The sequence below is a fragment of the Sphaerodactylus townsendi genome, linkage group LG04 (assembly GCF_021028975.2).
Source record: "Sphaerodactylus townsendi isolate TG3544 linkage group LG04, MPM_Stown_v2.3, whole genome shotgun sequence".
Classification (NCBI taxonomy): domain Eukaryota; kingdom Metazoa; phylum Chordata; class Lepidosauria; order Squamata; family Sphaerodactylidae; genus Sphaerodactylus; species Sphaerodactylus townsendi.
Genome location: NC_059428.1, coordinates 87,667,109 through 87,692,958, shown reverse-complemented (window position 1 = coordinate 87,692,958; position 25,850 = coordinate 87,667,109). Strand labels below are relative to the sequence as shown.

Below are 25,850 nucleotides of genomic sequence, written 5' to 3'. Positions count from 1 at the left end.
TTATTATTTTGTGGAGTAGTGCCTCAAAGACAAATTGGTGGAGAAATGAACTTTCAGTCTGGCCATCACAGCCTACACGGTGTATAAGTTGAAACAGCCTTTATATTGTGCTTTGACAGAGTTGATCAAGATAGAATACAGTGAGTAGCCTGACAGCACACAATGTGATATGCATTAGGACTTGATTAATAATATAAATAAGGGGGGGGGGGGTTGTTCAAAGAAGATATATATCATTTTTTAAAGTTCAGTAAAATGATTTATCATATATGTGCATCCCCCACATTAAATTTCCAATATATTTTATCAACTAAATCATCTTTTAATTTACTTTCCAGCTCATGGTTCTTCAATAAATTGCTTCCATTAAGTAAAGAGTTCCTTATTATTATGATTTTCCCCCTCCAGTTGCAAACATTGTTACTATTAGCATTCAATATATAGTAGTAGTACATTTTAAAACTTTGAGAACAGCTCGGACCACATTTGCCCCTACCAGTTATCTCTGTGGTCACATTCTTCATTTATCATGCATTCCTTCCCCTTAGCCTGCTGGCATTTCTGTAGGGCTTTTGTCTCCACTAAATATTTCTGTGTTCAGCTCTTGCTTTGCTCATGAAACATCTAGTGCAGTTGCACAGTGTGGGGGCAGGAATGTGCTGTATTAGGTTAAAATGAACAGAATGCTAAAAAAAATTGAAATGCTTCAGTTCATTTTTTAAAAATCAGCCTCTTTGTTTAATGTGGGTGGTAAAAGTGATAAATCTAGGTGGGATGATTCACAGATGGGCACATCAGACAATCATTTCACACTGTTAAACTTGTGTGTGCGTGTGTCGTTTTTTCTATTAGCAAAGACTTTAGCTAAGAATTCATGCATTCTAATAAGTGTTTATTTGTTAAATGTAATCAACTTTGCCTTGACCTGGATAGTCCAGACTAGCTCAATCTTGTCAGATCTTAGAAGTATATACTTCTGGGAAGATTCCTTGTCTCCATGCTGCTGAAGGTCACAAAGTGACAGTGGCTAGGAGTACTTTTTTATCAGTTGTCTCGGATAAACTCAGATGAACTATTTTCATACTATTGTTTTTTCAGATTCTTGCTGTATAAAAGCAGCCGATAAACATGTAGTCTCTCTTCTGCCTTTTTTCAACTATACTTTAAGGATCTTTTTTGTTAATTCTTTCCTCTATTAACCCTTGTTTATTTCTTTGTCTTCCATTATAATAAAGGGTTTCCAATATACAGCAGCAGTTGGCCCTCTTAGATAATGAATCCTGGCCAGGGATGGCAGAGGCGGACAGGGATCGTCTTCAGCTCATCAGAGAGAAGGAGGCTCTCCTACAAGATCTGCAGCTCATCAGTCAGCAGCGGCGGTCCCCTGAAGACATCGAACGCCTAGAGGATGAAAAAAGGCGTTTGGAGGATGAGATCCAGCAGGCGAGGGCCAGCTCTTCTCATGGTGCTGCTGAAAGGTCTGGGGATTTTTATAGATGCTGCAGGGTGCAAATAAAAATATATGCACTGTAGTGCCAAATTACTGTAGTGAATAAGTCTTTTAAACAAACTGATGTGCTTGTTATCCCTATGCATTATTAAATATATGGGCGCAATCATTAGTTTCTTGGCAAAACTAGCACAGATCTTTTTTTAAAAAGTGCTGGGATACTTCCAAACCACGTCAGTAACCCGGTAAGAATTGCTTGCCTTGATCGGACTACTTATCCATCTAGACAGACTTAACAGAAGTTTTGTTACGTTGAAATTCAAGAAGTCACATGCTCATCAGGAACATCCCATGGCAATTTAAGTCTCTGCCTCTGAAGCATTTGTTAAATGGAAGCAACAAGCTTAAATGTTGTGTGCTCCTGAATATTAGGATAGATGCTGAAGTAACAGAAATGTCAGAATAGAAGACTGAGAACTATACTTCCCATCAAGTTCACTCCTACCCTACTTTCTGGCCACTTCGCTCAAAGGATTTTGATGAGGTTATTATTAATGAAGTCTTTCAGCCTCCCTGTACAGAACCTGTCCTGCCTTCTATTCTTTGTTCCACAGAAAGACAATAGTACAGTCTGTTGAGGTGCAGCGGTTGAAAAAATTGCACCCTTCCGCATTAAAAAATAGACCCGAACGAATATGAGAACTATCGTTCATTTCTATGCTCTGTCTTTGTCAGAACCATTCTTTTGTGCATTATTGAACATAGTGCTTTTATACAAGAACAATACTTGCCTTTTGCAATCTTCATCATACCTTTTCTTGGCAAAAATGGCCAACAGAGCAGGAGCTGGCATGTCTACTTTTGGAGGTAACCCTCCTCACTGTTATTTTAAATCCAGTCGCAAAGGGCTATCCCTGGGCTATTCTGCAGTCACCAACAAAGCTGTTGACAGGCAGACAGGCAGGCCCCCTTCTCTGAGGCTGCTGGGCCATAGGCCCATCTGGCAGCTGCTCACGATCTGGGTAAGACGCTTGCGGCCTGCTGCTCTTGGCCAGCTGGCACTGGCAGGGAGGATGGGCTCACTGCTGGCAGGCAGACACCACTGGCGTGGTGAGCAGGGGAGGCCTTTTCCGGAGTAAAGCAGCGATGACCGAACTGGGTAACAATGTTGTTCAGTGCCTGAATGCCAAAATGCATTTCCATCTTCAAAAGCCCGGTAGCCAAGCAGTGCTTGGTATTTTGCTGGCACCAGGATCCAGGTCGGCAGCAGTTCAACAGATAAAGACGGCTGAGCGTAAAATGAAATGCAATTGGAGTTGTTGTTCAAAACTTTTGAAAACCGCTCACTGTTTGATTAGAACTTCTTGACAGAATCCCAGTGATACCGTGGCAGATTCCAAATATCTCCCTTTTCTCCTGGTAAAACTTACCCTAACACCTTCTTTTTACTGTTAACCTGGGAATGACTGAACAGCCCTTCCTTCTTTCAAAGATAGGGACTCAAAAGATGCAGCAGTCCAGTAGAAGGAGCGTTGGTTGTTTTGTGCCAAGTATGCTGCTTGCAGCGCTGTAGGGGCTTTGAGCGGAGAAAGGAAAGCTTCCAAGTAGAAACCTCCAAAAAAATGGTGTGGGACTCGCCCAGGACTGCCATTGCTGTCCTGGAGGGGTGGAAGACTGGTCTGCACTCTGTGCCGGCCGCATGTGCCCAGCAGGCTGGACTGTTAGAGGCTGGTCAGTGCTGAGTCATGAGGTGGGCTGGAGTGCAAAGCCGGACAGTGCACGGCCATATTTATTTATTTATTTATTTATTTCATATACCACCCACCCTTGAAGGGCTCTGGCAAGGTGGGTCCCAGCCTCTCTTTTGCTCCCACCCCTGATGATCTTCCAACCCTTTAATGCATGGTTTGGGGTGTATTTCTTTTGGTTACAGGTATCAGTTCTGTAATGATGTTTATTTATTTATTTACTTACTTACTTACTTACCTACTTATATTTATATAACAGATTTAATATACCTTTTGCTGGCCTTTGGCCGTATTAAACTATCTATTCCTAATATACCACCCCATCCCCAAAGGGCTCTGGGCGGTGTACAGTCGATAAAACCTGTCACAGCTTGGCAGGTTGCTCATGGAGATGGATCCTTTTGGGGAGGCCGAGTGTGCACCTTCCTCCCCCACTGGTGGGGGCCCTATACTGCACCTCTGCTTCCTTTGACAATCCATCTATAAACCCGTTCGTGTCCAAATTCGTCCATACCACATAATTGTCGTCCACAGTATCACTTAACCCAGTATTCTATCTCCAATCCTCCTTTGCTGCCTTTTGCTTGCCTCTAAAAGTTTGGGGCAATGGAAGTGATGCATGGAGGTAGGCTGGTGGGCGTTCTTATCTAAGCAGCCCATTGTCCCTCTTGAACTAAAACCCTCAAGGTTGTGTGATGCTTGCGTGGGTTGCAGGTGAACAGCTAAGGCTTGAAACTACACACAGCAGTGACATCATCATTGAAGCCTGCATACGTGTGATTGTTTAGACCCTGAATAGATGTTAAAAGAAGCATGAAAGGGTACTTATTATATTATCAAGAATAACAAGCAAAAATAACTTTTTTGTGACTGCTTTTCCAATATATGAAGATGACTTTCCTCCTTACCAGATAATGTTTGCCGGAAAAGCGTAATTGATCCCGAAACCATTGGCGTATCTTGAAGAAGCGCATCCTTCTAGTTCCCATCTACAATCCCAGTTGAAGCAGCAGTCCCTTAGAAAGCTACGCCGCTTGAAGTATACCTTGATCGTGGCAATCTTCCTTTACCCAGAGGTGTAAGCAGGACTTAATTTTTTTTACATTTTCAGTTCTTGTAACCTAAATAAGACAGAAGAGATTCCAAGTTTTTCCTGAGTTCCAGTATGCTTAGTTACAGTTACAAATATTGGTAAAGATTTGTTGCAGTACAACCCCGTGGGTTAGAAATAATGTTCGAAATTCCAGTTACTACCGCACATGTTGAAGAACTGCTGTTTAAAAATGATGGCCATTTTTCTAACACTTCTGAGCAACTTTTAAAAATATTTCTTGTATAAGCCCCACCAGTCCCGCTGTTGCATAGATCGTAACTGCAAACCCTTTACCAAAATGAAGCTTCCTGATATTGATTGCAGACATTAATTTTTTTGCTCCACCTTTTGTTAGTCTGTCTCTGAAGCTTAAGATACACTGAATTTATCTTGGATTGTTGGTGGGTTCCTGACTTTTTTTTAGACGTCTGATAAATACTCAGCAGACATTCTATTACTGAACCAGACTTTCACAAAGTGGAAGATACGCAAATTTAAAACAGTTAAATTGCGAACTGAAGATGTTTGAATGAGACATTCTTCTCTCACACCAATGAAAGGCCTGCTAGAAGCTGAAACACAGAGCTACCAAAACCATTAATCACAACTGACATGGTGCTTTCTGCCATTTTTGTCTGTTGATATAGCTGTAAAGGGAATGGTGGGCAAATTAATCTTTGCTAACTCTTTTCCTGACCCCAGATTCAACCCTTTTCCAGGTTTTTCCTGAAACTAAACCCATGTCTCTGGTCTCCTTAATGGGTGTGTTTGTTTCTCCTGTCTCCTAGCTTGGTTCTGCCAGCTCACCCTCCCGACAATATCTTCTAGTGGTTTCGGGCGCCGTGGGTCCTGGCATCCAGCGCCGGAATATCGCCAACCAGCAGGGGCTCTCTTAGCTCTGTCAGCTTCACAGACATCTATGGTCTTCCTCAGTATGAGAAATCAGACAGTGTTATTGACTACGGGCAGCACATGCGATTTGATGCAATTCCATTTGATTGTTCCAGTAAAGACATACAGTATGTTGACTCCATTGGACCTTCTAGTTTCAATAAACAGAGAAGATCTTTGGATACACCTCTGTCACTGGCATCCCTCTCATCACGGTCCTCTCTGTCCTCATTGTCTCCTCCAAGCTCCCCCCTGGATACTCCCTTCCTCCCTACTTCTCGGGATTCCCCATTGGCTCAAAAGTCAGAAGGATATGAGGAAATGATGGGCACAGGGCCTTTAGATGTGCTTCGAGCTCATATTTCTGTTTTGGGTGAAGACAAATCACAAGAAACAGTGTCATCTAAGGCTCATGACAGTTTCCCAGACAATGAAGGGCTGCAGCTGGCAAACATTCCAACCTCTGGAGGTAAGTCATCTATCAGCTTTCAAATTTTTGATTTTTAAAATACTGCAAAATTGCATGAGTTGCATCAAATGTTGGTGCTTTAAGATATTTGGTTTTGTTACTTTCCCAAAACTTCAACCCAGCAAGATCGCCGTGGTTTAGAATCGGTGATGGTATAGGCCGACGTCCACCCAGTTTATTGTAATGGACAAATTCAGATATCACTAGAAACTGTGATACAATTGAAGATTTCTTGCTTTATGAAGTTTTCAGACTTTGTGGAAGGGTGGAAAGGATGCATATTCTGAATGACTTACCCTTGTTCAGCCATGAAGTGTAGTTTATAAAAGCATCAACAATTATCAAAAATCTTATAAGTGTACAACATAAAATAAAAGATACAACATTAAATAAAATATGCACAACAATATACCAATAAAATATAATAGCCAATAAAATCAACTGTAAAAAACTACTCTAATTTACTTGTTTATCTTAAAACAGCTTTGGTTGTCAATTCTTTTTATAAAATACAGTAGTATGTCTCAAAGAAGCCCCTTAGTCCATTTTAATGAAACTAAGCATGTGCTTTTTTCCCCCTCTGTGAGAGCTGACAAAAATGAAAATCCAATCGGTTGATGTACCTGTCATGAATCATGTTCACTAACATGAAACTATGTAGGTTTGGAGGAAGTCAAGTGGCTAGTGAGAAACCGTGAATTGTCCTTTTCATGCCCTCTTGCAACAAAACAAAAAATAAACACTTTCTGTTTTTCCTGCTGCATGTGCTAGAGGGGACAAGCATTGGAGAGCAGACCCTCATAATGCTTGGTATATCATACTTAAAGAAACCTGATAGACTATTAGGCTGATCCTTCTTGTAAACCTCCAATGAATAAGCCTTTATGCCCTTCTCATTTCTTTATATTCAACAGGCAATACTTGGCTCAGGTTCTTACAGTCCAATCCAGATTGGGGGGGGGGCAGACTATGGGAGCAGCATGGGCCCATGCTAGCACATTTGCACACTTTGTCAGCATAAGTCACACCTACTGTGGTGGAGAAAGCAAACATGCTGATGGGGGTGTGTATGTGCACAGCTTCACAGCACCCAAACCTGGAGGGATCACTGTTCCAAGGCTGTGCTGGCACAGTGGGGGGCTGGCCAGGGGCATTCCTGGGGGTGGAGCCAACATTAGTTGAGTTCTACTGGGCTATCAGCCCAGGAGTTCCCTTGGTTCAGTCTTCAGACTTACACCATGGAAACACGTGACTTGACCTTGGGCTAGTCACAGCTTCTCGGAGCTCTCTCAGCCCCACCTACCTCACAGGGTGTCTGTTGTGAGGGGGGAAGGGCAAGGAGATTGTAAGCCCCCTTGAGTCTCCTGCAGGAGAGAAAGGGGGGATATAAATCCAAACTCCTCCTCTTCTTCTTCTTCTTCTTAAATTAGGGCAATGGGAAATAGCGACATGGTCTAGAGCAGGGGTATCAAACATGCAGCCTGGGAGGCTAGATTTGACCTCTTGAGAGGGCTTATCTCATAAGCCAGCTGAAGCAACTCCCAATCCCAGTCTGGTCTGGCAAGACCTCTGTGACAACCACCCGCTGTAGTCCTGATCTATAGTGCTGATCTGGGCTGGTGAGGCTGCTGCAGGCTCACCAGCTGAGGCAGTCGTGCTGCCCTATGCCAACCATCTCCCCCAATGCCTTGTTGGGTTGGCGAGCTTACTACAGGCTAGCCAGCCGAGGTGGCCTCTCCCCCCATGTCAGTATGGGCCGGCAAGAACACTATTGGCTTGCCATCTGAGGCATCCACCCCCTCCGTTGCTGACCACCTCCCCCAGTGCTGATCTGGGTTGTCAAGCTTGCTGCTGGTTAATGGCTTAGGCAACATCCCACCCATCCCCATGCTGATCTGTGCTGGTGAACCACATTCCCCCCTTCCCCCTGAACCGTGCCCAACGAAGTTACAGTTTGTCATATCTGGACCTTGTAACAGATCTCTTTGACACTGCTGGTCTTGAAAATAATGGGTTTAAAAACTGTATCTGTCTCTTTAAAATGAAGAACTTACAGAAACTATTTTCTCTCTTTTTTAATTGATTGCATTTCTTAGTATTTGTAGACTGATAAAATCTAAATTACAAGTTATTCAGCTAATGGTGATGCTGGTATTTTCTATCCTTGCACCGTTTATATTTTTAATGAGTTAGGAAGATTCAGATAGTTCTTAATGAAACTTATGTGTATTAATTAATAATAGATTTCACCGTTTGTACTTGGTACTTAAAATACTTTTAAAATTTTGTTTCTCATGTGGCACCACAGAAAAATATGCTGTAAGTGAACCTATTCATTATTGTGCCTCCCCCCACCCTTCTGCTTGTAAAACCTGTGTGTAAAACCCTGTGCGTTGTGTGCTTTTTTTGTTCTGTATTGGCTGCATGTAGGAAGGAAGGAATGTTGCTCTATGCTTTTGTTCAGTATCTTGATATGCACAGCCATGTAGCCCTTTCAATCTTCTCCATCAGTAAATACTTTGCACTCAGTGGCTTGGAAAAAGCAGTGCACAAGTGGAAACTCAGTACAGTTTTGCTTTCACAAGATCTTGTGTGACACCTAGTACCTATATATTATAGTGCACAGGAATTGGTTGCACAGGGTCTTGTACAAATGGACATGCAAATTGGGTTTAGTGCAAGAGGCTATACCATGGTCCAAATGTTCAAAACCCCTGCTGGATCCAAGTCATGATTCAGAGGTATTGACTACTGAAGGTTCTGTGCAGCATCAGTTGCTATCCTAAATGTGCTTGACAGAATGTTGGTGAGTGTGCTACAGTATACATATTTGTGTGTGTGTTTATATATAAAATATATATAGACAGAGAAAGAGAGAATTATATTATTTTTTATTTTAATGAGAGCATAACTCAAAAAAACACAGAAAGCAGCAGCATCACCACATTTTCCTACTTACCGTTCCACCCATTGGATGAAGTTTTTGGCCAGTTCTACCCAAATTCATGGTAACTTTAATGTCTTCAATAGGTGAGAGCCCATCAGTAACTCCAGAAACCCACTTGACAGGGCATGTCAGAAGTGGATGTTGCCTAGGGATGTCAATGATGGGCGGGAAATAAGTACAAAGATAAATAAATACATTAAAATTCTTAAAATCTCTAGCCTTTCAAATATTTCAGCTTTTCCCCTTCTCTTCCCCTCTTTTCTCCTTTTTACCTTATATATTCCTGTTTGAGATTTTGATGCATAGTTATGTATTTTTGTTTAAATGCTGTTGTGGTGGGGAGGGATCCCCACTTACATGATCTTTCAGATAGTGTCTCTAGTTTTTAAGCTCTTTTCCTGATGATTTTTAATGAATTAAATACTCCAGCAGCTACCATCTATTGTAGTTTAGAGAGCATTGGCCTAATGTTCAGATAACTCCATGTCAAGCACCAAGCTGAGTTGTGTCATTTCCATGGTGCATCTTGATATCTTGAATACCCAAATACTTATTTTCTATAATATCCAAGATAAAGTAGCACTGAGGAAGTAACGTGGTCACTTGCTTGTTTTTAAATGATGTATAGTTCACTGTTTTGCTTTCTCTGACCATCATAGTTTAATGAAAGTGCTGCAATTTTGCAGAATTAAATTGCCACTTTAAAGCAACACCAACATTCCCAATCTCTGTTCCTGTAAATTGCACCGACAGTACAATTACATCTAAAAATGTTGCACAGTGTTCCCTGTCTGAAGTTCAGCGGTGCAAAATGAAAACGGAAAGGGAGGGCCATTTTCATTGTCAAAATGCTACTGTGCTAAATGGTGCAGGGTCAGTGTTTAGACAATTCTGGTTGACTAGCAGTCTGTGCTTGGTCCATTAATGCTAGCCCCAACTTTTGAAGATTTTTTATTATTCTGTGGCATTTACTTTTTTGTCACAGAGCTTTAAACTCTGGAACTGTGGTTGATACATTTTAAAATAAGTAAATAGTTGCAGTGTACACACTTGTCCTGTGGGACATTTGTAGCCTTTGGACATAGTCCTTGATAAATGCTTAGTGAAATCCTGTTCTGAGTTATTCAAGTTTAAGGTCACTGAAATCAGTCTGGAATATTGTCTGTTTCTGTAGAGGGTCATAGTTTTCTGTTCATATGTCTAGTTCAGTAAAAACAATTTAAGAGTATGTAGCCGCAAGAAATAATTTCAGTTTCACAAATTTTAAAGCGCCTTTTAGAGTATTTTGGTATGAACTCAAAATTAATTAAAAGTCAGCAGGAGTAATAGTATCTTATGTGTACCTTTGAACAGCTTTCCCCACTTCATGTGTGTAGTCTGTATCTTTTCTTGAGTGAGAATTTCAGAATTCTGTTTAAATAATGTAGTAAATGAAGACTTTCTGATAGATTTTATGTTTATGAAATTCTTTTGAGAGTGATTGGTCATGACGTGGTATGTGCGTTCCAAATAAAATGGTCTAGAGAGTCCATCCTCTATTAAATGTAATTATCTATTTATGAAAGTAAAGTTAAAAACTTGACACAAATGTGTTCACCAATTTGGTTTGTGTGTATTAGGCAGCAGCATTCTCATGATATAGAGAACTAATTTTCAGCATACTAAATTCTACACCGTACAAGTATCTAATGTTTTAAATTGAGTGCACTTTTAGTGGAGTAAAGCCTGAACGTGCACATAAAATATTTTAAATGTATTTAAATGTGTAAGTTTATTTTTCTTAAGCAGCTCATTATGCAGTGAACTGCATAGAGATAATCATGTATTCAGTTTTTCGCCAAAAAAATTGGCACAGTATAGCCAAAATTAAACATGCACTCTGTTGAAATCACAGGAATTAAAAGTGTTAATGTTGGATGGATCATACTGAATCAGTTTCTCTCCCCCCACCGCCCCCCCCCCCAATTATGGGGAATATCTTTAAAACATATTTTCTTCCATATCTGCATTATATCATATTTGCACTAATTGCTTTTTTTAGAGCTTTTGATCTTCCTTGGGCTTGCTGCTTGGAACAATGTAATCTTCCGTCTCTAGTTGCTGCCTCCGCCTGTTACAGTTGCTACAATCTAAACATGAAGTCAGCGATATATGTTGGAGAGGAGAGCCAGGCGAGTCTCAGCATGTCTGTCCAATTATTCACTGGCTAGTGACAGTGGCGTGTTTGAAGCTTTGAGCAAAAGGTCAGGTGTATAATTGTGTTGTAAGTTGGAACTGTAAGCCACCAAAAATATTTGGTAAATGCCTTTTCAAATATCTACTATTAAATCATGGCTTTTGCTTAATACTGTAAAATGACAATATGAATTAATTTAAATCCTACAACTTAAACCAGTGAATTAAATTGACAAGAGAAAAGACTTGAAATCACTGGCAGATCCCGCATGGGCCAAAAACAGCAGTGTGAAAAAGATGTGAAAACCCTTTTACACCGTTTTAAACCCTTTCACACCGTTGTTTTTGACTCATGCAGAACCCACTATAGATTTAGTTCGCCTTTCCCATTTTGCAATACATGCATTTGTTGCTGTTAGGACATATTCGTTTTCAGCTAAATAGAGCCCTTAGCGATGTACTCTAAAAGCTTTGACCAGGCCTTTGACATAAAAAAGGAGGTTTGGGCAGCAGGTTTGCAGAGTTCATTGATTCAATTCCAAGAAAGCATATTAGATTTTTAGTAGTTTTATATTAAATTAGTATTTTATTTTAACCAGAGTATTGTTAGAAAAGACACATCATATAAGTTAAAATTTAAAAGATCAGTTGTGTTTAAAAATGTTGATTCAAATTTGTAAAGGGTTCGAATCCCTCAGAAACAATGTGGGATGCAGTTCAGAAGTCCAGTTGCTCTCCAAAATAAAAATCAGGGGATACTGTTCTCCCCTATGAATCAAAGATTTGAGCAAGTTTTTCCATGGTTGTATCTCTAACTGTATCTCACTTAGTGTTCAAAATGATGTTCCAGAACTGTTCCCCAAACATTCAGTAGTTATATGTACCATGTGTCTTGGGAACTTCTTGCTTCAGACATACTACTTGTTCGTATATTATTTCACAGTTTGTATTTCCCTCTGCAATGCATGTTCATTTGATCACCCTTTCAATGCTGCCACATTCATGTAATATTAGAATTTTGATCTACAGTTGCTTTAAAAAGGCATAAAACTATTGAGAGTGTCATGGGAAGTGATCATTTGATACACATTTTACAAGACAAGCTTGCACAGGGGGACTGCCTTTTGCTAAGACTATTAGGAACACGTTTTAATGCTAACAGTCTCCTACATTTGTGTGACACAATAAAAGCTGTGCAAAATGGAGGCCCCTGCTGTGTTCAAAAAGGAATTGGTGTCTGTTCTGTTACATACAATATTTTTTTTCTAAATTTGTAAAGCTGTGACATTTTGGAAACAGAAAAAATTGAACACACGCATCAAGACCAAATATAGGCACTAACACTTAGGATGTCTGTACTGAATGACTGGAAAAAACATATTTTTATAAACAGTAGATAACTTCAGCCCTGAAGAGAACTGCAAAAATATATCTTGGGTGCCTAGATGATGGAATCTAAGAATTTGGAAACCAAATCCAGCCTCTGATCCTTGGGCTCAAGAGTACAGTTTCTCTCTCTGTATATATATATAAAACTCTTTTTTTAAAAAGCACAGCTAGTAAATTTTGATTGCCACACTTAAGGGACTTCAAACATTCATTGGTATATCTCTGAGTTCAACAGCTTCTTTGTAATTTAAAATTAACTTTTATTGGAAATTTAGTATAAAACTTGCCATCCAGATGAAATAGTTTTCTGAGCTGCAGTTAAAATGTACTCTTTTTGCACAGTGAATAGCTCAGTTCAGTTTATTACAAACAGTAGCAAACTGATGTTCTATGATTACATAATTATTGTTTATCTATTTTCCTTATCACATAGGAATGAGGATATTGAAGAATCACTATACAGTGATGCAGTCAGTGAAGAGCCCAAAATGCAAGTTGGATTTCTGTGAGTATTGTTCTTCCTTAGCCATTGTTAATTGATGGTGGAAAATGCTGTCAAGTTGCAGTCAACTTATGGCAACTTCAGACAGTTTTTGAGTCAAGAGATGTTCAGAAATCATTTGCCATTGCCTGCCTCTGTGTATTAACTCTGTACATCCTTAGTGGTCTCTCATCCAAATACCAACCAGGGCCAACCCTGCTAAGTGTCTGACATCTGATGAGATTGAGCTAGCCTGAGCAAATGGAAGCCAGAGTGCCAGACATGCATACTATTAGGAGTGGTGACTTTAGAAACTGTGGAAGTAAAGAATAAGTATAATTCAGGCTGTCTGTCTTCTAGAATGTTCTTGTGTTTTCTGAAAGAGAGACCTTCTGATATTTTTTCTATATGCCTTCGAAGCCATCTAGTGCAGTGATCTTGCACAGCCCGAATGACACCTACCCCCCAGCTGCTTGACCACTCTTCTCAGCAGACAGTAGTTTAATAGTCCATTAAATGAACCATCAATATAAATAAGTCATGAGTAAATGCTTTGTTTTAATAAAATCCTACCTTTGTTGTTTATCTAAGTAGTCCCTCATAACACTAATAGCTGCCAATCAGTTTGAATTGGCAGTGGTCCATTCCGTACAACACAAATAAAACGTTTTGAGGTCAGAAAATAAATTTCCTGCCAGAATTACCCACAGTTTAAAATGTTTGACTTTGAGAATGCTGAACTAGTGATTTTTTCCCTGAAATATTTTCAAAACATTTCTTGCTGACGCACGGAGAGCAGAAAACGTTTTGTTTGTAAGAGCTCTCACTTTCATTTTTGTTGTACCTGCCATTTTCTGCCAGTTGTGATTCTCCGTGCCACCTGCCATTTGTGGTGCTTCCCCAGGGATGTTTGCTGGCCTCGCTGCTGGGTGCCTTTTCAGTGAATAAAGTAAATGCATCAACTCAGTGTGTGCTTCCGATTTCAGCAATGTGTCGCTTTTCCTTTGTGTGTGTGTGTGTTTGTTATCAGGGGGGCAGCTTCGAAGCTATGGCAACTCGAAATGAGCACATATTGCCAATTCCAATATTGTGTCTCCGTAACTTTGATGCTGCCTCCATGGAAAAAAAAAGGGGAAAGCGACATGTTGCGAAATAGGCTGGCAATTCTGAGTTGATTCATTCACTGAAAAAGCACCCAGCAGTGATGACACGGAGGAAACGTCCCTGGGGAAAACACTGCATATGGCAGTTGGCACGGAGCATCACAAGTGGCAGAAAATGGCAGGTGCAACAAAATGAAAGTGAGAACTTTACAGTCTGGCAGCAGGCAGGAAAAAACCGTTTTCACCTAGAACACTTTATTTTCTTGTGCTGTGCAGGAGAAAAAAGCCAGAACAGTTCTTTTTAAAATGTTTCCCAAACGTTTTAATTGTTTTATGTGGAATCAGCCAGTGTTATTTCATATGTACAGTTTTGCAAAAACCCAGTACAAATTTGTTTGGAAGGCGCTTGCAGCTACTAGGTATGAACCAAAAAGACTGAGTCATCAGTTCATGTTTGATTGACAGTATGTTCCACTTCCAAATTGGTCAGTGGAAAAATTCGCAGCGTCTCAAATGTGAACTGGCTACTTATTCGGCAACTGTTTTTTTCCAGCCATGACAGTGGAAGTGAGTGCCTGCTGGTCCATGTGCTACAACTAATGAATTTTACTGGTCTTGCTGTGAAGGAGGGCTGCAAAATGTAAGCAGATTATTTTTCCCTGTGTTGTAATAATTGACTTTCTGCCAGCTATACTGTCTCTTCAAATGTCAGAGTATAACCAGCAGATTCCCCATGTCTATGTTGTTATTTTCCAGTTATATAGCAGTTCACTAAACATTAAAAATGAAGGCCTTAAGAAAATAATGCAAAGAACTTTTATGTCCGTGTGACAGTGAATGTCTGAAATTTGATTAATTTTACTGTGTGAACATTGACAGTCCAGCCCAATTTTGCAAACAGCCAAAAATACAAAGATGCATTGTTGAATGTTAACAGTCACTGGAATGTAGTTGTAAAATTTACCTAGTATATGTCCCAAAGTTTAGAATTTATGCCCTTCTTGGTGACAAAAGAGTTTTCTGTTCTAAAGCTAAAAAAAGTAAAATTACATTTTGATTCTTCTTGTACGAGAGTTTGCACAAGTGGGAACGAGAAAACTGCAACAGAATCTAGTAGAGTGCTGTGAACTCAACTAACTGCACTTGAATCACCCACCACTGCTGTGCAGCCTTGGCCTCGTTGCTTGTGGGCAGGCATAAAATTTTCACAGGACGTCCCTCCCCGTTCTGGGCAGGTAATCGGACCTTGAAATCACCAAAAGTCCATACCTGAGCCAGGTAAAACATCTTTTTCCTGGCGCACCAGGCCATGAAGCTGGCTGTGTTTAACTGTCACCCTTAGAATGTTCGTGCAGCCTGTCTGTCTGTGGCCTGAGAGGTTGGTATGCCCTTAGAATGTTCGCGCAGATGGCCAGAGATGAGCAGTGAAAACAGTAAATAGGTAACACTGTTAGGTAATACGAGTGGAAGTGAAACACATACACACTTTGCCGTGTGAGATGTCAGGTGGGGTTCCCCCCCTCACACGCAGGTAACTTTCACCCTCTGTGCCTCACCCACTGCTACCACACAATACACAATACACATCCAGCTCATCCTCACACACCTCACTCTGCCCTCCCTCACATCCAACCACCACTTACCCACTTCCTCACCCATATTCGCCACAGCTCTCTTTTACTAAAAGCGAGCTGGAGTTTGCCTTTTTCTTCTAAGAAAATCCGCGTGGTGGGGGCGAACCAACTCTACTGGCTCCGCTTCTTTTGCACATGGCCCTTTAAGAACCCAGGGAGCTGCCCTCGATCTGAGCGCCTCACCACCCTGCCTCTGCTGCCTGACTGGAATAGCCTGCTTGCCCCAGTTCTGCCTAACCCAGCCAGGACTGTGCGTGTCAATCAGCCTCATGGACAGCAGGATTCGCACTCTGGACAGTTCCGTTGTGGAATGGAAAGGATTACCTTATACTAAAAAAACAAGACACCACCATATAACAATGTGAATTGAAGAGGGAAAGAGGAATTCCATTTGACCACCCCAAAAGGCTATGCTGCAGATCATTGGACCTGCATGGACATCTGTGTGGGTTGTGGACTGTGATGAGAAGGACAATTGCCACAGCAACCCGTGGCAGGGTCCTGCTAGTTTAGAATAATTCTTTACACCCTCAGATATTCACAGAGTTCATCAGGGATTGTCAGTATTCGTTCCTAAACACCAGCATTCCTAAAATTGCGAACATTCTTACAAATTTACAAATATTTACAAATATTTACAGGCCTCTGATTTACAAATATTTACAGACCTCTGTTACAAATAAACAAAGAAAGGATCAGATATTTCCCATCTATTAGAGAACTTTGAGATGCAATAGTGGGAATTGTGTTTTGTTTCATTTTCCTTAGCTACTTAAAATGACTGTAATGCCACCTTACTTAAAATGACTGTAATGCCACCATTTGAAAAAATGTTGACTTTATTTTCCTGTTTACAGACGTGTAAGAATATATTTACCATCTCTTGAGTCTGGCTCTCCAACCACTCATTGTTCTAGAGCTTTGGAATTCCAAACTCCCTTAATATTTAATGAAGTCTTCCAAATCCCTGTTCATTCAAGTATCCTGAAGCTAAAATCGCTACAGCTTTATATCTGTTCAGTTGGCCAGCAGCAACAAGAAGAATTGTTGGTAAGGGGTGCCCTTTTCTGAAAATTTGAATTAGTTGCATATTTTTTCATTTGCAATTTTAAATGGAATTTCCAGTTTGTTTTTTTATTTTATTTTTAAAATGTGCAGTCTGTCTTTCCAGTAGCTGAGAGTAGCATACAATGTAATCTAAATGTTAAAATACAATTTTCCAACAAAGCAAAAAAGGAGGGATATAGGTAGAGGAGGAGCAGTGGCGTAGTGGTTAAGAGCAGGTTTCCTCTAATCTGGAGGAACCGGGTTTGCCGCCTGAGCTGTGGAGGCTTATGTGGGGAGTTCAGATTAGCCTATACGCTCCTACACACACCAGCTGGGTGACCTGGGGTAGTCACAGTTCTTCTGAGCTCTCTACCTCACATGGTGTTTGTTGTGAGGGGGGAAGGGTAAGGAGTTTGTAAGCCCCTTTGAGTCTTCTATAGGAAAGAAAAGGGGGATATAAATCCAACCCTTCTTCAGATTGATAGATTGATAGCTGTAGATACAGATATATAGCTTCTGTTTCATAGTTTGTTTTTTGTTTGTTTTTGCCATGAAGTTGCAGCCAACTTATAGTGATCCCATAAAGTTTTTGAGGCAAGAGATAGTCAGAGGTAGTTTGCTATTTCCTTCCTCTTCTTAGCAACCTTGGTATTCCATGGTGGTCTCCCATCCAAATACTAACCAGGGCCAACCCTGTTTAGCTTCTGAGATTGAAATCAGGCTAGCCTAGTACAGCCATACTCATTGGGGGGGCGGGGGCGGAGAGAAATTCACTTTTTAATGGAAAACATAGAAAAATACCACTATAAATTTCAGGACTGTCATCCATACAACAGTAAACAAAGTACAGCACTTGCTGCTTATAGTTTCTTCTGCAAACAAAACAGCAGTTTGTCATAAAACAATCATGGGAAAAATTTGCAATGCGTGTGTGTACGCCTCAGACTGTAAGGGATGGGGAAATTGGAGGTAAATCCCCCATGAGGTTTTTCAGGAAACACTGCTTCAGGGAAGCATTATTAAGTGCTCTGAAGAGATAGAGTCCCTCTTTTCACAGAAAGAGTACCTGATGACATTGCTCGTAAACTGGTATGAGATATTAAATATGTGTGTGTGGGGGGGGGTATCTAAACAGAAGAAACATTGTATCTCCTGTGAGAATATCCAGGTTTTGAATGTTTGAAGAAAGCTCTGGAAGTTGTGAAACAAACTGCCTTTTGCCTCAACACCCCCCTCCCCCCAATTGATTGATTTGTGGGACATGAGGTTACTCTGAGATACATTGGAATTTAACTTGGGATAGTGAACACACTCTCTATAAAATTGTGATTTTCCTCCCACAGAGTTGTTACTTAAATTACAATGGAATGTCTGTGCTAAGTGTTCAGTATGAACAATATGTAGTTTCTAATATGCTTCTCCTTAAGGATAAATTTTCCACCCAGGTCCTTTTACTTAAGCAAATTTAGTTCTAGGGTTAGCAGTAGGAATGCATACAATTTTTTTCTGAATTTCACAGTTCGCAAATGATGCAGTCTAATTAATGAGGAAAAGATAACTAATTAATCACTTTCATAGAAGTAGCAAAAACGATTGATTTCAAAAGAAAAAGAGCCAATATTATTGTTGTTACTGTTGTTTTGACTATTAAAGCGTAGTTATAATATGCTAATTAACTTCTCTATAATTTAAAGCTAAATGTGCATGTCTGCTTAAAGCCCTATAATAATCCTTTTCTGCCTGACGGATGCCCATAATTATGGAAGATGTCAAAGATCTATATTTAACATTTTTGCCTAAGAATTTCTTTTTAAACGCACCACAGACTATAAATGTGCATTTGTCACCAAATTCTTTGAATAATTTGCTATAATTTAAACTGTTTTCTATATTTATTTTAAGCACTTCTCTGTAATGCTCTATCCACCTGTTTAAACACAGCTCCAGGGAGCATTCTTTTGCGAACACAATAAAACAAATATTTAACATATTTTCTAATTTTTTTCCCTGTGGGTTCAGAAATAAAGTTAGTATTTCTGAATAGTCTTGCACAGCTGCTAAATTGTTTCATACCATTCAGATTAAAAAATAATAATAATAATACCCATTCTATTTAAACAAAATAGCCCCCTACTGGTATGTGGTTATGAAGCACAAAAATTAGAGGTAAATGTGAAGGAAAATAATACCGAAAATATTTTTAGGATTTTAAAATAACTTTTTATTTGCACATACAAATTGAATCCAAGGAACTATAAGCAAAGCTCCACTTAAGAATCAGATATTTTCCATCTACCCCATCTTCATCAGCCCTCCATATCATTTAAAAATCTAGGCTAAGAGGTAGAACAGAATACCCTCTTGTGTGGGCCAGAAAGGATCTAATTCATAATGTCTCTTAGGAATTGTGCTCCACTCTACCATCCTCTATATGGTAGAAGAAAACTGTCTGACATTAAGAGCGTTCTTCTTTATAGTGCATCCTTTTTCTTTCCTCTTAATTTACTTCAGTCTTTTCTCCCCATTTATTCTCTAAGAGACATTGTAACGTAAGGAAAAGTATTGATCTTGATCCAGGGGAGATTTGCTTTAACAAAGTAACAGCTGCCGCCACCAAAAACTCTGAGAGTATCTCCTGTTAGAAAGAGCTGCACATCTAGAGTTGCCCTGTATGTGTTGTCATTTAAGGCTATTGCAGTGGCCCAATTTGAAACCATTGTGCTCAAGAGATGGCAAGCGTACACACTGGCTGCCCTCATTACTGCCCTTTGGATATCAAGGCTTAATAGGCATGTTCTGTTTACAGAGAATAAGTTTTAAACATTCAAAATATAAGAAAATTTAAATAATTAATGCTGATAGTGTTTTTTGAATTTGCATTGGATAACTAGCATGATTACCTTAGTCCTAAGAGTTGGAACTTCTCCCCGTTGGCCCTTGTCCAGTGGGCAAGATGGAGTCCCTAGTCCTTCATGTCTTATGTCCATCCAAAGTGAAGAGCTTTTTTGCCTTCGTCTTCATTGTCTTCCCTGTCCCAAGATCCTCTCATCTTCCTTTCTCAAGTGGAAAATAAAACCTGCCATTTGGCTGTTTATGATTCTGTCCTTTGAGGTGTGACATTCTAGAAAGTTGTGACATTGGCAAACCCTCTTGTTTTTTTTTCTAATCCAACATTTCTCTAGTTCAAGTAAGAGCTTGGTTGCTCTGTGCTTACGTAGTGGGTCTCCATTGGAGAGGTGGGGGGCAAAGATCACAACTGATGAAACCAACATTTGTAGAGGAGAAGAAGAGTTTGGATTTATACCCAGCCTTTCTGTCCTGTAAGGTATTTCAAAGTGGCTTACAAACGCCTTCCCTTCCTTTCCCCACAACAGAGACCTTGTGAGGTAGGCGAGGCTGAGAGAGTTCCGAAGAACTGTGACTAGTCCAATATCACCCAGCAGACTTCATGTGTAGGAATGAGGAAACAAATCCAGGTCACCAGGTAGAAGTCTGCTGCACATTCGGAAGAGTGGGGAATCCGAACCAGTTCTCCAGATTAGAGACCACTGCTCTTGTTGCACCATGCTTGTTCTCAAATCAGAAATGAGTGACCTATGAGATTTGGTTTCCTAAGCTAACCACAGTTAAAATAAACCATGATTTTATATTGTGCCTGAAGTAAGACACTAACTCACCCTCCATTATTCACAGGCCTGATATGAAGATAGACTCCATTTGCTCTTAGTAAAAAGGAGACAGGTATTTGGGTGCTGTGTGGTTTCCGGGCTGTATGGCCGTGTTCTAGCAGCATTCTCTCCTGACGTTTCGCCTGTATCTGTGGCTGGCATCTTCAGAGGATCGTAAGGATCTGAAGATGATCCTCTGAGGATGCCAGCCTCAGATGCAGGCGAAACGTCAGGAGAGAATGCTGCTAGAACACGGCCATACAGCCCGGAAACCACACAGCACCCAAGTGATTCCGGCCGTGAAAGCCTTCGACGAGACAGGTATTGTCAAATAATGCATGCAAACCCATTTTGGGAATTCTAATGAGCCTTTCCTATTTTAGGGAACAGTCTTGTGTATAGGAAATGTTTCCACTATTGATGACAGATTGACTCATCTTGCTTTGTTATCTTCAAAGGGCATTGCTCAGATCAGCCTAGCCGGCTTTGAGAGTTTGCGTGAGATGCAGCTTGACTGGTATCCTATCCAAATCTTCAGTGGCTCAGATGGTCAGCTGACTAAGGACAGTTCCAAAAGTGAAGAAAGTACTTCTCGTTCTGAAAACAAAACTACAGTGAAAATGGTATGGTCATGGATGAACCTTTTAAACAAGAAGTAGGATTTCTTATGTATATTTTCTTGTTGTGTGATGAGAAAGGTTTTCTTAATATCCATAAGTGACATTTTTTAAAGTATTGGGATTATAGCATAATGTTCCCAAACTGTTAAATAAAGTGGCTCATTGAAAAATCTGAGCCATTTCAAATTGCCATATTTAAACTCTAAAGTAATGTAGCCTGCTTTGCATAGCTGGTTTACTGCATTTTGCACTCTGTTATCCCTTGGTGTGTGAAGTGCTGTCATGTCACAGCTAATTCACGGGGACCTCAGCAAGGTGCTTTCAAGGCAAGTGAGAAGCGAGATGGTTTTCTGTTGCTTTTGTTTGTAGCATCTCCTTTCCAAGTGAGATCGGGCTGTACCATGTCATCTTCCCTCCCTCTGTTATCCCTATAATCCCAGCGAAAAGTTAATTATGATTCTGTCTTGAAAGAGAGTAGCACGTGTTTTTAATATCATTTTGTATTCCAGGATGCTGTGACTGCGCTGTTAGCTAAGACCAAAGCTCAACTGAAAGCTGTAGAAAGAGAACTGGCAAAGGAGACAGTGAAACTGGAATACACAGAAGAGGAATTATTAGAGATGGAACAAAAGGAAGATCAGGTGGAAGCTGTATCAGAGAGGTAACTTTCTAAAATAGAGCTGATAACAGAACCAGCAGAGATTAAGACTGAGATTCCATGCAGAAAAAGAGGGTGTCAAATCTTGTATGTATCTGAAAGAAAAGAGGAGAGGTTTAGGGGAAAAAGTATTCATTAATAAAAGCAAAAACCTGCTTATTGGGACATTAGTAGAAGTAACAAGTCTTGGGAGAAGTAAGTAAGGAAACAGGAAGTGTTGGGACAAAAGTAGACATAGAATTAGTCTTAATTCATGTACTCTGTGTCTGATTCACTATTTAGATGCTGCTACCTGTTACTCCCATAACTTTTCATGTTAACCTTTGGAAGTCTGAATTGATAGATTTATAACAAAGCAGTGGCAGTAGCAGTAGTCATCTTTATCTAATTATTCTACTTTGTGGTCATTTGCATTAGGTTCTGGGAAAATAATAAAATTTAATAATTCTTGTGCAAGCATCCACTTGCTCCTAATATTATGCGTCTCTTCCCATCCAAAAGCGAAGTACATGGAAGCAAGTGTGAAATGTACTGACACAGACACATTCCACTTGTTCTGCATATGATTCTTGTCTTTTGCTTGCAGGAGTTGGCAAGCAGAATCTGTTGACAGTGGCTGTAGTAATTGCACACAGACCAGTCCTCATTATCCAGAGGCTTATTGTGGTGAAACATTACATATGTTTGCAGCTCAGACTGATGAATATACCTCTGGAAAAGTCCAGCCTCCTCCTCTAAAGGTATGCATGTATAATATCTGGAATTAGTACTCCATTGCATTTTGATCGCACTGTTCCTCCAAGCAACTCAGCTTGACTTTGCCCTCCTTTATTTCATTGATTCTTTAAAGAAGGTTAAGATGAAAGCAAGTGATTGGTCTAACATTATGCTACAGATCTTCTTGTGAAGACTTGAACCCTAGTCTTCATATCCTAATCAGTCAATCTGATCACTGTGCCATCCTGACTCTCGTGTTCCAACTTCTACTTTCCTGATCTTGCCAGTTCTTTGGGTGGTCTAGTATAGCTTTCCAAGCCTTACATATTAGTGATCAGCATTGGGGTTGACCAGTTTACTGTTAGTGGATATTATAAACAACGTGAAATGGGGCTGTGCTTTGCTTTTGGAAGAACTGGAATGGAACATATAATTTTGAATCTGATGTAGGTGGATAAGGAAACCAACACAGAAGATCTCTTCCCAGAAGAAATGGCTTTGCTTCACAAAAGCAGAACTGGCCGTCGATCTCGAGGATCTGCATTTGTTCGCAGTAGCACTATTGTTCGCTCACAGACATTCTCTCCTGGTGCACGAAATCAGTATGTTTGTCGAGTAAGTAGAAATTACATATGACATTGGCCATAGGCCAATCATAGACCATTGTCCCTAAATTCCTTCTCTAGGTCTGATACCCAGGAATTATTTGCATCTTCACATGACTCTGATAGCCTCAGGTTTAGTTGCTTAAAACCTTTCAGGTCCCTTTTCCTGGCAGAATCTGAGATTTCAGTTCCTCAGGAGAACAGCAAAGGCAGTTTTGGGTGGGAAGGATCTGTGGTATCCTCAATGCAAAAGGGGCAATTTGTTACTGCTTCTTCCTATTACTGACAACTGATGTATCATATCGTTTTCTATCAGCTGTACCGTAGCGACAGTGACAGTTCAACCTTACCTAGAAAGTCACCCTTCATCAGAAATACTTTGGAAAGGCGAACGCTGCGTTATAAGCAGGTATGACATGTGTGTGAATCTGGTACTATCAGTGGTTTTGTACTGTTGAGGCATTTTGGGAAAGGAAGAGGGATTTTGACCATCTAAAAAAGGAAAGGTGCAAGTACTGGATCCTTACAGACCCATGGGATGATGTCACATCATAGCGTTTACTAAGCAGACTGTGTTCACAGGGTGTTAGCCATTTTCATTGAATCACAAAGTTGGAAGAGACCCCAAGGGCCATCAAGACCAACCCCCTGCAATGCAGGAACACGCAATCAAAACACTCCCAACATATGTTCATCCAGCCTCTTTCTTCCCTAGTTGTCTTATACTTTGCTTCCGGCAAGCTGGGTACTCATTGTTAATAATGTAAAGGTAACAATATAGTAAATTTGATTTTTTTTTTTGCCATCAAATCACAGCTGATGTTCAGCTGTGGTTTGCTGTTGCCTGCCTCCGTGGCATGACCTGATTATTTTTTGGAGGTCTCCCATCCAAGTACAAGCCAGGGTTAGGGATTGTGAATTATAATCATGAAAAAATGGTTGCAGTAGTGAACCAATGTGTAATTTCTGTTGAACTGATTTGGCTTGTTAGGAAGACCACATGATGTAAGATAAGAGAATCTGAAAAAAGATAAGAGAATCTGAAAAAATGCACCTCATATTTCAGCTGTCTGGCACTGTTTTTGTTTGCTCTTCTGTTCATGGATTTTGTATTACCGCCATATTTCTTATTAATATTTCAGCAGTCCTGCAGGTCATCTTTGGCAGACCTCATGGAAAGGACATCGCTAGACCTGGAGCTGGATCTCCAGGCCATCAGAACAAAGCAGAGGCAGCTGAATGAAGACATATGCACTCTGAGAGAGCTGCAGCAGCGGCTGGAGGATGCTCAGCGAAGAGGGCAAACTGACCTGCCTCACTGGGTCCTTCGGGACGACCGATTCAGAAATTTGCTGAGGGAAGCAGAGAGGCAGGTAATTCACCTTGGAGTCTGCAGAAGCCAGTGTTCAAGTTTAGATGTTTATAAAATAACTGAGATAAGCAATTTGACTTTACAAGAGTTTTAAATGTTACAGAATATTTAATTTCAGTGTCAGAGAGACAGAGATGGGGTCAATCTTTGTGTAGCTGGGCTTTTTTCCTCCTGTCCTGCAAATGTGCTGATTTCTAAGCTCTTCAAACACAAGTGACAGTCGTCTGGACAATGACACTGTTAGAAAATTGTGGGAGGGCAGTAGGCTAGGATGAACTTGATTTTGTCCTTGGGAAGGTGTGAAAAGTAGCTGACCCTAGAATTCCTTCCAACATAGAAAATAAACTTTTATAATACATCTAATGCTTTTATGCATAAAGTGTGCAGTACTATATTTTGTCTTTAGACAAGACAGACCAAATTTGAGCATCGTCAACAACAGGCAGCTGAAAAATTGCTCAAGAAGGCATCCAAAGAAGTGTACCAGCTACGTGGTCAAAACCAGAAAGAACCTATTCAGGTGCAGACCTTTCGGTAAGGAATGAGATGCATCTAATATGTTAGTCTGAAATTCAGCCCCTGCGTCAGCCCAGAAAACCCACAACACCCAGTGGCCTTGTAACTTGCATGATGTGCCTCTTAAAGATATGTTTTGTGTTTGTCTAGTTATGAGGTCTTTTCGGGTGGGAGTGATTTCATTAATTTTTGAGGATACGTATATACTTTTAAATTATTTGCTTGGATATTAATGGATGGTCAACAAAAATGGCCCTCCATGTCCTTGCTGTTGATAAGAGAAAATGTCCACCTCCAGTAATCCAGTGGATTTTGGATTTTACAATCTGATCAACATTGGAATGTATCAGATGTAGATGAGAACTGCACATCGACATATTTTTAGATATTTGGAAAACTTTTATAGATGCTTATTTGTCCAGTGACGGGAAGAATGTTTTTCAAAGTATTTATATATTTACTTCATTTATAGTATGCTTTTTTTCACTGAGACTCAAGTTTAATTACAGAATTAGAAAACAGGGCAAAAGTGACTAGCATAATACATATAGCAAACAATGGAACAAGACTGGATTACAAAAATAAACAACAATGGAAAAAGCCAGTATTGTACATTCAGTAAGCAGGATAATTTTAAAAAAGTGCTTAAGATTTTTCGCAGACATTAAAACTGTAACCCTGTTAGTAATAAAATAAGAACAAAACCTTTTACCCTGTGGCGGGTGTAAAATCCAAAAATCATGTTTTCAAGTCTTCTAGTGGTTCACATTTTTATTTTTTGTTGTTTGCCTTATGCAAAAACATGTACACATTTTATAGCTAAATTTACTAGATTACAAATAGAGACTTACTTCTAATGTAGCAAATGTACAATAGTTATATAAAGAGTATTAAAATAAAACACTCTCACGTCTTGTGTAATTTGACAAATGAGGTGGATCTTTCTTGGTCCTTTAACAGCATGAATCCTGAAGGGGTTGAAACTGCTCAGGAGGTGGCATGATCCCAGTGCTGGTATAAGTGACACTAGTGCCGGCATAAGGAGCACTTACTCTAGTGCAATGGCAGCTTGATGCCTGGGCGCCAGCGTAGCCTGAGCAGCACTCTTCCAGAGCAAGAGCCCACACTGGCACTGAAGGGGACATTCCTGGGGGTGGGATCAACTTTAGTTGGCTTCTTGAGCCCTTTTGGCCTGGGAATGCCCCTATTTGCCAGCCCAGACTTATGCCAGGAAAATCAGTGGCACAGCCCCTTAAAATACATAGGC

General features: G+C 40.2%; 1 protein-coding gene across 1 annotated transcript in view; it reads left to right on the top strand.

Annotated features, from left to right (window-relative positions):
- Nucleotides 1-25,850, top strand: part of WWC3 (WWC family member 3) — an 80,891-nt gene that overhangs the window by 51,553 nt on the left and 3,488 nt on the right. Inside the window, 14 exon segments of the mRNA XM_048494099.1 lie at nucleotides 1,236-1,478; nucleotides 2,349-2,472; nucleotides 5,120-5,651; nucleotides 10,718-10,841; nucleotides 12,596-12,667; nucleotides 14,300-14,386; nucleotides 16,238-16,430; nucleotides 20,554-20,718; nucleotides 21,225-21,376; nucleotides 21,960-22,113; nucleotides 22,541-22,705; nucleotides 23,012-23,104; nucleotides 23,838-24,068; nucleotides 24,474-24,601. Of these exon segments, the coding sequence (XP_048350056.1) occupies nucleotides 1,236-1,478; nucleotides 2,349-2,472; nucleotides 5,120-5,651; nucleotides 10,718-10,841; nucleotides 12,596-12,667; nucleotides 14,300-14,386; nucleotides 16,238-16,430; nucleotides 20,554-20,718; nucleotides 21,225-21,376; nucleotides 21,960-22,113; nucleotides 22,541-22,705; nucleotides 23,012-23,104; nucleotides 23,838-24,068; nucleotides 24,474-24,601 (2,463 nt within the window).